Here is a 12,096-nt window from a genome sequence, read left to right as displayed (position 1 = left end):
CAGCATTATGCCACTGGGTCAATTACTGTTATTATACAGACGATGGACCCTATTCGTATTGAACAAGCCCGACAATTTGTGACAATAACTTGTACTATTAGACTGAACACAAAAAAGTGATTGTATACATGCACTAACACACACACACAGGAAAGAAGTTCTATTCTGTTCACCATATATCTATATATATAATATATGTGTATTTGTGTGTAAGAGGAAAATGGATCAAAGAAAGAACACTAAATGAAGAAGTTCATGAACTAAGAACAGAGGAAGAGCATGAACCAAAAAACCCATTTCTTTTCCTCTTCATCTTCTTCTTCTTCCACATACCTTCGAGTAGATTGAGTGGATGGTTGTGTCATCGAAGTCATTCACGGCTACAACGTTAAAGTGTCTCAGAAGACGCGGCGTCAGAAGGGTCCTCCCGCTGTCTCTCAGCGTCATTGTTGATACTAACTGAATGGAAGAATGAAAAGTTTATGTAACAATATATATATATATATATATATATATATATATATATATATATATATATATATATATATATATAAATGCAAAAGGGTTCTATCACTTCTGGTACCACCCTTTCTATGAAAGAGTAGCAATATATATATATATATATATATATATATATATATATATATATATATATATATATATATATATATATATATATATATATATAGTTACACTTTCAGGAGGGTGGCACCAGATAGGACAGAACCCTCCTGACCTCACCAAATCTCTAGGGATGGGGTTGCTGGCCACATACCCTTTTTTCAACCCCAACTGCTTCTGGGATCAACCCACCACTTTGTCGACTGATGGGCAGTATGCTGAAACTGAACTATGGCCATCACGAATGCAAGCCCAGTGCTCTACCACTGACCTATGACACCAATAGGATTATTCACAAGGTATGTAGATACAAATATACCCCAGGTACCCTTTTCCTACCTGCATATCCTCCAGGTGAATAGGCTCCACCTCCTTCCGGATGTCGTACCAGGTGGCGTGGTCAATCAGCTGTCGGATGAGCTCCAGAGGGGGATGAGAGCCAAAGGCATCTGTCTGTGGTAGGTTGAGGTCATCCACATACAGTACACACTTCTTCCCGACTGGAGGACCGTAGACACCTGTGGTCGAGTAAACAAGCGACTGAGATTTTATAAAAATATATATATGTGTGTATATATTTACATACATATATATAAAAGAAAAGTTATATGACTAAGGAAAAACAGAAGCAGAAAGTGAGTCCTAAGCCTTGTCAATGAAGGGGAATCAAACAGAGAGAGAGAGAGAGAGAGAGAAGAGCTCACCTTTCTTCCTCTTATCCAAGCCACTCATAATGAGCTCTTGGACGTGTGTTGTGGTCGTGTGGGCTGAGAAGCTCACAAACATCGGCTTGTACAGTTCTCTCTTCAGCTTATTGTGCAAAAATTCCTGCGAAAGAAAAGATGTGAATCAGTGTTATAGGTGGAAGCTTCTTTGTTTACTCCTCGTTCGGATATAAGGCTTCCAGCGATAAAAGTATCCACAAAAAATGTGAGGAAGTTTAGAAGTTAAGCAGTCATGGGGGCTATTTGTAAATACTGGTAAAAATTATCAGTATACAGTATGTTCTATTCAATTACGATAAGTTAACATTAAGAGCAGTTATGAATGATGGAAATTAAATTTAAAAAATCTGATAGGACCTGAAGTCTAAGCTGAAAAACCAGAGCAAAAGGTTTACAGACTGGAATAAATGTGGTTTACAATAATAAATAAGAATAAATTGGAAGAGACTAACAAATTGTAAAATCAAAAGCACGCAATTAACAAACGAAAAATGTGCAATTTATATACCCCAATCTTCTTGAGCCATTGACTAAATAATCTTCACTATGAGTCATTTATACAACCTAATCCACTGTCTTATTTAATTATGATAATTAAATTGAAGAGAGCTATATGCTGAGGTAATTAAATTTTTTTAAAATCTGAATTTCCAAAGTCTAAGAGAGAAAGTCTTACAGACCATTTTACATACCGATAATTATCAGTTTTTAACAGGCAAGACTTACGAACATTTACAACGATAAACTGACAAAAAGTACTTCTAACTTTGAGAGAGAGAGAGAGAGAGAGAGAGAGAGAGAGAGAGAGAGAGAGAGAGAGAGAGACTCACAGCCACGTAGACAGACTTCCCAGTGGCAGGAGGGCCAACGAGCAACAGAGGTTTGGCCTGAGACACGAGGAGCTGCAGAAGAGCCGATACCCTCACGGTGCCCACCGTGGGCACCAGGATCTGGTGGGCAGCCACGTCCCTTGGGATCGAACCCGCGTTGTTCAGGTCCTCGCTCCATTTCTGCCAGAAGCCTCGACCCTGTTGACAATAATAATAATAATAATAATAATAATAATAATAATAATAATAATAATAATAATAATAATAATAATAATCGGTGTATTATTAGGAAATAATGAATATTATGTTTAAAGTTATAATTCCAATATGTTGAATAATTATGCAAAAACTAAATAAATAATATTCTCTTTTAACTTATGGATTTGACTAGAGTGAATTAAGGGTTAAAACTCGGTTGAATTATATATATATATATATATATATATATATATATATATATATATATATATATATATATATATATATATATACATATATATAATTAAGATTTTAATAGGAATTGCTATGTGGATTTGCCCTTGAACAGAACATGGAAAATGAGGCAATGTCAGGTCAGTCGAAAAGACAGAAGAAGAAGAAGAAGAAGATTTAATCGGCAAATATTACCGGAAAAATATCAGTCAATTTGTTAACGATCTCTGGAACCTCGTCGTAAATGATAGTAACAATCCCAAACTATCGAATTCCACAGAGAGAGAGAGAGAGAGAGAGAGAGAGAGAGAGAGAGAGAGAGAGAGAGAGAGAGAGAGAGAGAGAGAGAGGCGTTGGAGCCCATGCGGTACCAACCTCCTTGACGAATTTGTAGTGGAAAACGGTGTCTTCGTCGGGTATGGGCAGCTGATATTCATGGGGAGGTTCTATTACTTCACTCAAGGCGTATCTGTCCAAAGAGATTATCCAGAATGAGGGTTGTTTGTTAACAGGGTTAAGTTATTATTGTCATATTTGTGTCCAGAATTTTCAAGTCAATGGCCCCTTTGGTGGGCTTGTTCCATATGAATAGGGTTCATCTTCTGAATAATAATAATAATAATAATAATAATAATAATAATAATAATAATAATAATAATAATAATAATAATAATAATAATAAAAGTTTTGGAAGCTTGAATTTCAAGTCAGTGGCCCCTCTGGTGGGCTGGTTTTATTTGAATAAGGTTCATCTTCTAAATAATAATAATAATAATAATAATAATAATAATAATAATAATAATAATAATGGATATCTAGATAAGAGTCTTTAAAAAAGCTAGATTATACTGTACAAACCAATCAACTGCTTACTTATCAGTGGACTCCTGAGAGGGAGGGCCAGCAAAGAGTTCCCGCAGTAACAAATCAAATTTGGCTCTCGAGGGCTCGTCCAGTGGTCCTCCCAAGGACCATATACACGAGAAGAGGAAGAAGCTCTGTAAAGAGAAGTGGTAGCGTGAGATCTCTCTCTCTCTCTCTCTCTCTCTCTCTCTCTCTCTCTAGGTAAGTTCATATGTATACAAATACAGAATAATCTTCTACTGAAATTCCTACAAAAACATCGCTACCACTTCGATTCCACTCTCTCTCTCTCTCTCTCTCTCTCTCTCTCTCTCTCTATAACTATTTAAGTTCAAATGTATACGAATATAGAATAATCTACTTCTACTGAAATACCCACAAAAATATAGCTACCACTTCGATCCCACAGCTCTCTCTCCCTCTAACTCGGTAAGCTCATAGCATACAAATAGAGAATAATCTACTTCTACTGAAATCCCCACAAAAACATCGCTACCACTTCGATCCCACAGCTCTCTCTCTCTCTCTCTCTCTCTCTCTCTCTCTCTCTCTCTCATACATATACAGATATAGAGTACTGTAATCCAGTTCTACTAAAATCCCCAAAAACCACCGCTACCACCTCCAAATGCGCCCGAATATCCGATTCGGGATTGTTCTTCGTGTACGCCGGGTCCGTGAACTCGTCGAGGAAGCAGTCGAAGATGTTCATCAGACTTCGAACGAGGTTGAGGTCGGTGGTGGGCGAGACGCCCTTCTGCACGTAGGACTCGCTCCTCTCCAGCTTGAACCAGTGCAGGCTGCTCCTGACGAAGCAGAGGAGCGGCGGGACGAAGCGGTGGAAGAGGGCTGTCAAGACGCCCTTGTGCTGAGGAGTGAGGGTGTTTGGTAGCTTGGCCAGCCAGGTCTCCACGAGGGGGCGCCAGCCGAGGGCCAGTGGCTCCATGTAGACCATGCCACAACGGGATACCTGGAGGAGGGAGGGGCTTTACTGGCTGCTGAAGAGCAAGAGCCCGTGTCAGCACAAAGCTGGCTGAATCTCGATAGATAAAAGGGACTCAAGCAAGGACAAAATAAAGCAAGGAAAGGAGGAAATGAAAATATGAGAAATATTCAAAACAAGAGGAGAAATAAAGCTGATATGGTTTTAATCAAAGTGTATGACTAACCTTGTTTTAACTACTGTACTACTGTATATACATTTCTTAAAATAATATTACCAGGGCCGAGGATCTAATTACAGATATGGTTTGTCTTTTGAGTCCACTGATTCCTGCTCTCAATCTAAAGGTCGAAATCGAGGCTTTGCTGAATCTTGCATTTGGTGTAAAAAATAAAAATCAAGGACTCTAACCTATAGACACTTGCATGAGAATAAAATTACACCAATTAGCATTTCAAAAATATTTGTTAAAATACCTGTGGACAAAAAAAAAAAAAACATAATTTTCGTGAGGACAGCAAGAGAAACAGTTACTGCAGCATGAAACCAATTAGCATTTAAAAAATTACTTTTTGAAAATTACTACAGGCATAAAACAACTTATACAAGTGAGAACAGGAAAAGTAACAACTACTGTAGCTTGAAAAATAGTAGATACAGAAGTCGTAGTGAGAAGACATATAGAAAGACCTATAAAATCAAGGGGGATGGCCACAGATAAAAATTTAGACAAAAGGTAGACACAAAGGAGATTACTCTTCACGTCTAACTCCTTCAGGAGAGAATCTAACTTGAAGGCGTATCTAATGAAGAAGATTTTTGTCTCTTACGGTGGCTGGAGAGGCGTTCTCGAGGTGATGAACCTCGAAGATGATGTTCGTGGTGTTGGACAGACAAATGACCTCGCCGGAGTTGAGGCAGAGTTTTTTGTTGTCGTCCAAGACGGAGTTGATGTTTTCTATCCAGACGCTGTCCACTGGCCCGTCCAGGATTATCCACTTCCTGTGGAATGATGATAATAATGACAGCTTTACCTGTCTGGTGAGGAGGACACAGTGATTTTTCTGAAACTGACAACAGTGATCTTTCTGAAACTGCCAACACAGTTGTCTTTCTGAAACTGACAACATAGTGATATTTCTGAAACTGTATTTCTGCAACCGACAACACAGTGATCTTTCTGCAACTGACAACAGAGTGATTTTTCTGGACTAACTACACGGCGATATTTCTGAAATTGACAACACAGTTTTATTTCTGAAACTGACAACACAGTGATATTTCTGAAACTGACAAACAGTGATATTTCTGAAACTGACAACACAAGTGATTTTTCTGAAACCAACAACACAGCAATATTTCTGAAATTGACAACAGTGATATTCCTGAAACGGACAACACAGTGATCTTTCTGAAACTGTCAACACAGTGATCTTTCTGAAACTGACAACATCAATAACAGGTGAGGAGGGCACAGTGAACTTTCTGAAACTGACAACAAGAAGAAGAGCAATAATAATAATAATAATAATAATAATAATAATAATAATAATGACCCCTTTACCTGTCAGGTGAGGACGACACAGCGAACTTCCTGAAATTGACAGCCAGAACGCCGTCTGACCACTCGTGGGAAGTGGGGTCGAACTGCCCATAGAGCTGACCCACAGTGATGGCCTTGGGGTTGATCACACACATCTGCACCCGGTTTTCGCCTTCGTCCTGAGGTCAGAGAAAGTCAAAGAGTTATCATTCTATTTTCCCTTTACCTCCTCTTACTTCTTTCGAATGGACACCACATTCTCTGGAAGCTTGAATTTCAAGTTGATTGCCCCTGTGGTAGGCTTGTTCCAAATGAATAGGGTTATCTTCTGAATAATAATAATTGTAAGGATCCACAGGAAGGTCGAACTCATGTCCTCATATAGCCTGGACCAGGTTGCAGGGTGAGGTTACAGATATGGATGGTAAAGTCACAGCTATTTGTAGCCTAGACTTGGTCGAAACGCGAGTAAAGGATTATATAAGCTGGTAGAAAGTTCCATATTTGACAGAAGAGGAAGACACAGTTACCAAGTATTTGAAAGGAATATATAAATGGAATGGTGGAACGAAGAAGTCTTATAACCAAACAAAAAACCTAAGACTGGAAAGGAAATAAATCAAAATACACTATTAACACCACATGATTTTCGCAATAAACAGTGCGAAAATGATCTTAATACCTGTGAGGAATGTAGAATAGGAAGGAAATGGGAATGACGTAATTTGGTTACAGAAAGATTATTATCAAAATGTTAAACAAACACCTGACTCAGCTTCTATGATACTAGGAATTAGGTTTTCTGAAGAAAGGTTATAACCAAAAACTGAAAATCTTTTTAAAACATTATCACTTAATCTAGGATTTTTTAAAAATTAGTGAAGGATTACAGTATAACCAAAACAGTGAAATATCGCTTAAATTTGGTCCTTTATTTACGACACTGGAAAGGAATAGAAAAATAAAAAACTCAAAAGCCTAATCTTTCATTTCATGATGGCTGACAAATGCTAAAGAAACACCTGACATTTTACTATTTTGACAATGAAACGTTTTATTATTATTATTATTATTATTATTATTATTATTATTATTATTATTATTATTATTATTATTATTATTATTATTATTATTATTCAGAAGATGAATCCTATTCATACGGAACAAGCCTACCAATGGGCCGCTGACATTAAATTCAAGCTTCCAAAGAATATTATGTCATTCATTAGAAAAAAGTAACATAAGATTATGGTTAACACAGAAAGAAGACACAACTTATCAAAGAGGATAAAATAAATTACCAAATTAATGAACAAACAAACATTTAGAGGGGAAAGAATGATGAAACCAAAAATGCCTCGACCAAGGGGTTCCAGCCCAAAAACAAAAGAAGAATGATTACGTAAACAGTAAACAAACAAGAGACAGACACCCACCCTCTCATTCATGATGGCCAGGGCCTGAGAGAGAGTCTTCAGAGCCACGGTCTTCCCTCCGATGGGGTTCCCGATCAGCATGAACCCGTGCCTGACTCTCATCGTCTCGTACACCTGCTGGACTTTGCCCATGAAGTAGTCGTTGGCCCGGAGGCCCGCGCCTGCGCAGACCTCCCTCACTGCCCTGTGGAGGAAGGTGTAGTCCGGCTGGGGAAGGACGACCCCTGGGAAGAGGTCGGAGATGATGCCCTGGGGAGGAAGAGGAACAAGCCCAGCACGGGGGTCATTATAGACTTGAAATTTTCAAGCTTCTGAAGAGTATTATGGTGTTCATTGGAAAAAGTAATAGAAGATAATAATAGGAAATATAGAAAGATGAGTAGTGAATGTAAAAAAGTAATTGATCAATGTGTGAAGATATTCATTGGTGTACTAAGACTATGCAGTGAAGGAATGAATGACTAATGTGTATAAGAAATGAACAGGTTTAAGGAATCATAGTGGATTAGGAATGAATCAAGAATGTGCATAATTTAAAGACATAAAAGTGAGTATATAAGCAGCAGGTGATGCAGTTGTACAAGGAATGAAGGATGAATAAATATTCATTCAAGAAAGTAATTCACAATCATTCATTAAGGAATGAAAATGGTACTATGAAAACATTCAACTTTTGCTTGATTAAAATTCTTAAAAATAAAAGAGTTACAAGATAATGAAGAGGTCATTATAATGATCATTATACACTAGGTAAATGAACATTTCGTAAACATGGCAGAAACCCTTATAAAAATTCTCACCTGAAATAGAGGCAGGTCGTGGGCCAAGAATTTGGGCAAGTTGACGTCTCTAATGGACCTGGAGATTAAACAGAAATGTGTAATAATGAATACAGACAAAATCTATCTATCTCTCTCTCTCTTCTCCCAACATGAATCAAACCTCTGAATTTTTAATGTTTCTATGCAATACCGAGAACCTTTAGAATAACAAAAAATCAATAAAAGCAGGAATATACATATGCATACACATATATATACAACCATATATATGTGTGCGTGTATGCAAACTGACAATATTACTGAATGGCTGACAAGGGTATATATGGTATATCTATATGAAGGAAAAGTTCCCAAGCAATGGGTAAGGGAAATACTTTTCTTTATCTTTACAGGAAAAGTTAGCAGAGGTGAACGTCAGAATTAAATGAATATACGAACACGCAGTACACCTGGGAAGGTGCACGTTAAGCCTCGACCGAAAACGTCAGATAGATAAAGGAAGGGTTACGGGAGAAGAGCAGTGTGGTGCAAAAAAATTTTCAGACGAACCTTAGTACAAGAACGTCCTCTTCCATATCAGGATATTTCAGTTTCAGAGTTCCGGCGGCGATCAGGACCGCCTTCACAGTCCTCATACCTGGAATGTTATTTGTTATTGAATAACGATAATAATTTGTGACTTGGGTAACGACAATGATTTGTTTTTCAATATAAAAAAAATTTTGGTATTAAACAACAATTATAATTTGTTATTTAATAACATTAATAAGCTATTATTCAATGACAGTAATTTGTTACTTGTTATTTAATACCAATAGCATATTATTTAGTAACTAATAACTTGTTATTTAATATCAATAGAATATTATTTAGTAACTAATAATTTTTATTTAATAACAATAATAATTTATTTAATATAATTTATTTAATAACAATAATTTCAATTAAAAACAATAATTGTATAATTTCAAAACAATCATAAATCATTTAATTGCAATAACAATTCATTATTTAATGACAGTAATAATTTGCTATTCAATAAGAACAATATTTTGTTATTTCACAGTAATAATAATTTGTAATTCGATAACAATGATCTTCTGTTATCAAATAACAATAATTTACTATTTAATAACAATAATAAATTGTTAATTAATAACAACTAAAATTGGTAATTCAGTAAATTATAATTGCGATTCAATAACAATTATGATTTGTTGTTTAATAAAATAATAATTTGTTAATCAATAACAAGTTATAACTGGTTATTCAATAAATTATAATTGTTATTCAATAACAATTATAATTTGTTGTTTAATAACAAAAATAATTTGATATTTAATAACAATTATAATTTGTTATTTAGTAACAATTATAATTTGTTTAATAACAATAATCATTTGTTATTTGATACCAATAACAACTTGTTATTCAATAACAATTATAATTTATGATTAAACAAGTTATGATTTCTTAAGCAAATAACAATAATACCACATGACTTCAAACAAACTTAAGAACTTTTCATCGAAAATAAATAACACGAGGCTCAGAGCAAAGAAGAGCCCACACCACCCAAATTCCCATCAGGAGACCGACCCACCGTAGTCGTAGTGAGGTTGTGCCGAGAGCTGCTCGGAGCATAATCTGTAGGTGGCCACGATCTTCCGGGACATGCTCCGGGCGGCGACGAAGCCGAAGGAGTACAGGGAGATTTCGGCGATGAGGCCGTAGTCGGGTACCATCATGGCCACAGATCTGAAGAGCGCCTGGAGGAGGAGGAGGAGGAGGAGGAGGAGGAGGAGGAAGTTGTATTTGTTTGGTTAGATGTATAAGGATGTGTTTTTTCGTCAAGATGTATAATTCATTATTTTGTTTGTTAAAGTTAATATAATATTCGTTCTAGTTATTAAAAAATACTTTTTAGATTGTTAAACACGTAAATAATTCTTTTCATCCAAAAAACATAAATAATTTCATGGGTCACAGCTGATACACAGCATTATACCGAGACCACCGAAAGATAGATCTATTTTCGGTGGCCTTGATTATACGCTGTAGCGGCTGTACAGAAAACTCGATTGCGCCGAGGAAACCTTGACGCATTTATTACTTGTTTACAATAAAAGGTATAAACTCCCAGTTACCTTCAAATTGTCAGGGAGTTCCGACCGCCCGGCGTATCCAGGGTTCATCGTGATAAAGACAGCACACGTCGGATCTAGATTGACCTAGAGACGGAAAGAGTTTATTATTAACACAGTATCACCTCAACTTGATAGACATTTTAGGAATTGAACTCAATATAGAATTTTGGCCACAGGCCAAGCACTGGGACCTATGAGGTCATTCAGCACTGAAACGAAATCTGACGGTAAAAGGTTTGAAAGGTGTAACAGGAGGAAAACCTCAAAGCAGTTGCATTATGAATCAATTGTTAGAAGGTGGAAAGTTACATCGGGACCGTTCAGTGCTTGGATAGGTAACCGACTAAGAAAGAAATGGGCTGCTGGTACATAAGCTCCAGTTTGAGCATGACAGAGTGCTTGAGGGACTCTTTACTGCCGTCTACAGTTGGCCACCCATAGCAAACTGTAAGCGGGATCTCCGTCACTGAATTAAAAGGTAAACAACCTGGGAGAAGATCAAAGTCTAAATAGGGTGGGCCGATTCCAGAGGTCCACAAGAGGACTCTATTATTTTCACCACTCGTGCTGACATCGGGAGAAGTGACTGATTTTTGACGTGAAAATTTTAACAAATTTGTTAAACATCATGACTTTTTAACAGATGCACCGAAGCTTCTGTTTTACCATATTTTTAGGAAGAATTTGGTGACGTAATGGATGCAAAATATTGAATTTACAAACAATTTACTAAAATATTTATATAAATACAGCCTTTCGTTGATTTTTATATTTGTATTAAACATTACAAAAGAATTTACTTAGAATTATCCTATGGCGCTGTTGCAGGCTTTCAAACATGTTAAATTTAAAGTTGAAAATGGTTAGTCAGCTGTGCTGGGTCGCAGCCAGATTAGGCATGCTGGGAAATAGGATGATTAACGACCCTCTGAAGCTACAACCCGCCCCCTTAAGGTAAAAGACATTTAGATAAAAATATATTAGTAAATAAATAAACTAAATAATTGTATAAATAAATAATTCATACCTCTGTCCCCTGAAGGGTGAGTTTTGGAGCCCCTGACTGCAAGCCACGTTGCAGGGTTAGAATCTGCTGGGCCACAACAGACAGCACCTCTAATTCTATTCGGTTGAACTCGTCGAAGCAAGTCCAGGCACCGCAGGAGGCTTGGCCCTGGAGGGAACAATGTAATAAACAAATGAATGAATAGAGACACTATCTGTTTATATGAATGGGAGAGACCATAGTATTATGAATGAAAATACTATCTGATTTTATGAATGAGAGAGACCATAGTATTATGAATGAAGATACTATCGGATTTTATGAATGGGAGAAACCATAGTATTATGAATGAAGGTACTATCAGATTTTATGAATGGGAGAAACCATAGTATTATGAATGAAGGTACTATCAGATTTTATGAATGAGAGAAAGCAAAGTACTATGAATGAAGATACGATCAGCTTTCATGAATGAGAAAGACCATAGCATTATGAATGAAAATACTATCAGATTTTATGAATGGGAAAGACCATGGCATTATGAATGAAGATATCAGATTTTATGAATGGGAGAAACCAGGTCTTGTGTTTCTTTCAGAGGACAATTCAAAGTCTTTGATATTTTTTATAAACAGAAACAAAGCGATATCACTTTCATAATAATGAAATTTTCACGAAAATGCCCTTGATTAAAATCACCTAAAATATTATCTTTCTTTCTAATGGGACATTAATTTTAAAAAAAATCTTCCTAATGAGAACAGACG

The 12,096-nt window shown here is 36.5% G+C and overlaps 1 protein-coding gene across 1 annotated transcript in view; it reads right to left on the bottom strand.

Moving 5' to 3' along the window:
• LOC136849447 (dynein axonemal heavy chain 7-like) overlaps nt 1-12,096 on the bottom strand; it is a 73,319-nt gene that overhangs the window by 38,276 nt on the left and 22,947 nt on the right. The window contains 15 exon segments of the mRNA XM_067122798.1: nt 334-459; nt 961-1,139; nt 1,326-1,449; nt 2,177-2,374; nt 2,984-3,077; nt 3,482-3,606; nt 4,095-4,442; nt 5,246-5,417; nt 5,980-6,137; nt 7,395-7,643; nt 8,195-8,252; nt 8,726-8,813; nt 9,780-9,945; nt 10,324-10,407; nt 11,351-11,497. Of these exon segments, the coding sequence (XP_066978899.1) occupies nt 334-459; nt 961-1,139; nt 1,326-1,449; nt 2,177-2,374; nt 2,984-3,077; nt 3,482-3,606; nt 4,095-4,442; nt 5,246-5,417; nt 5,980-6,137; nt 7,395-7,643; nt 8,195-8,252; nt 8,726-8,813; nt 9,780-9,945; nt 10,324-10,407; nt 11,351-11,497 (2,316 nt within the window).

This window comes from Macrobrachium rosenbergii, chromosome 21 (genome assembly GCF_040412425.1).
Source record: "Macrobrachium rosenbergii isolate ZJJX-2024 chromosome 21, ASM4041242v1, whole genome shotgun sequence".
Taxonomy (NCBI): Eukaryota; Metazoa; Arthropoda; class Malacostraca; order Decapoda; family Palaemonidae; genus Macrobrachium; species Macrobrachium rosenbergii.
This window is presented reverse-complemented; position numbering and strand designations above follow the sequence as displayed.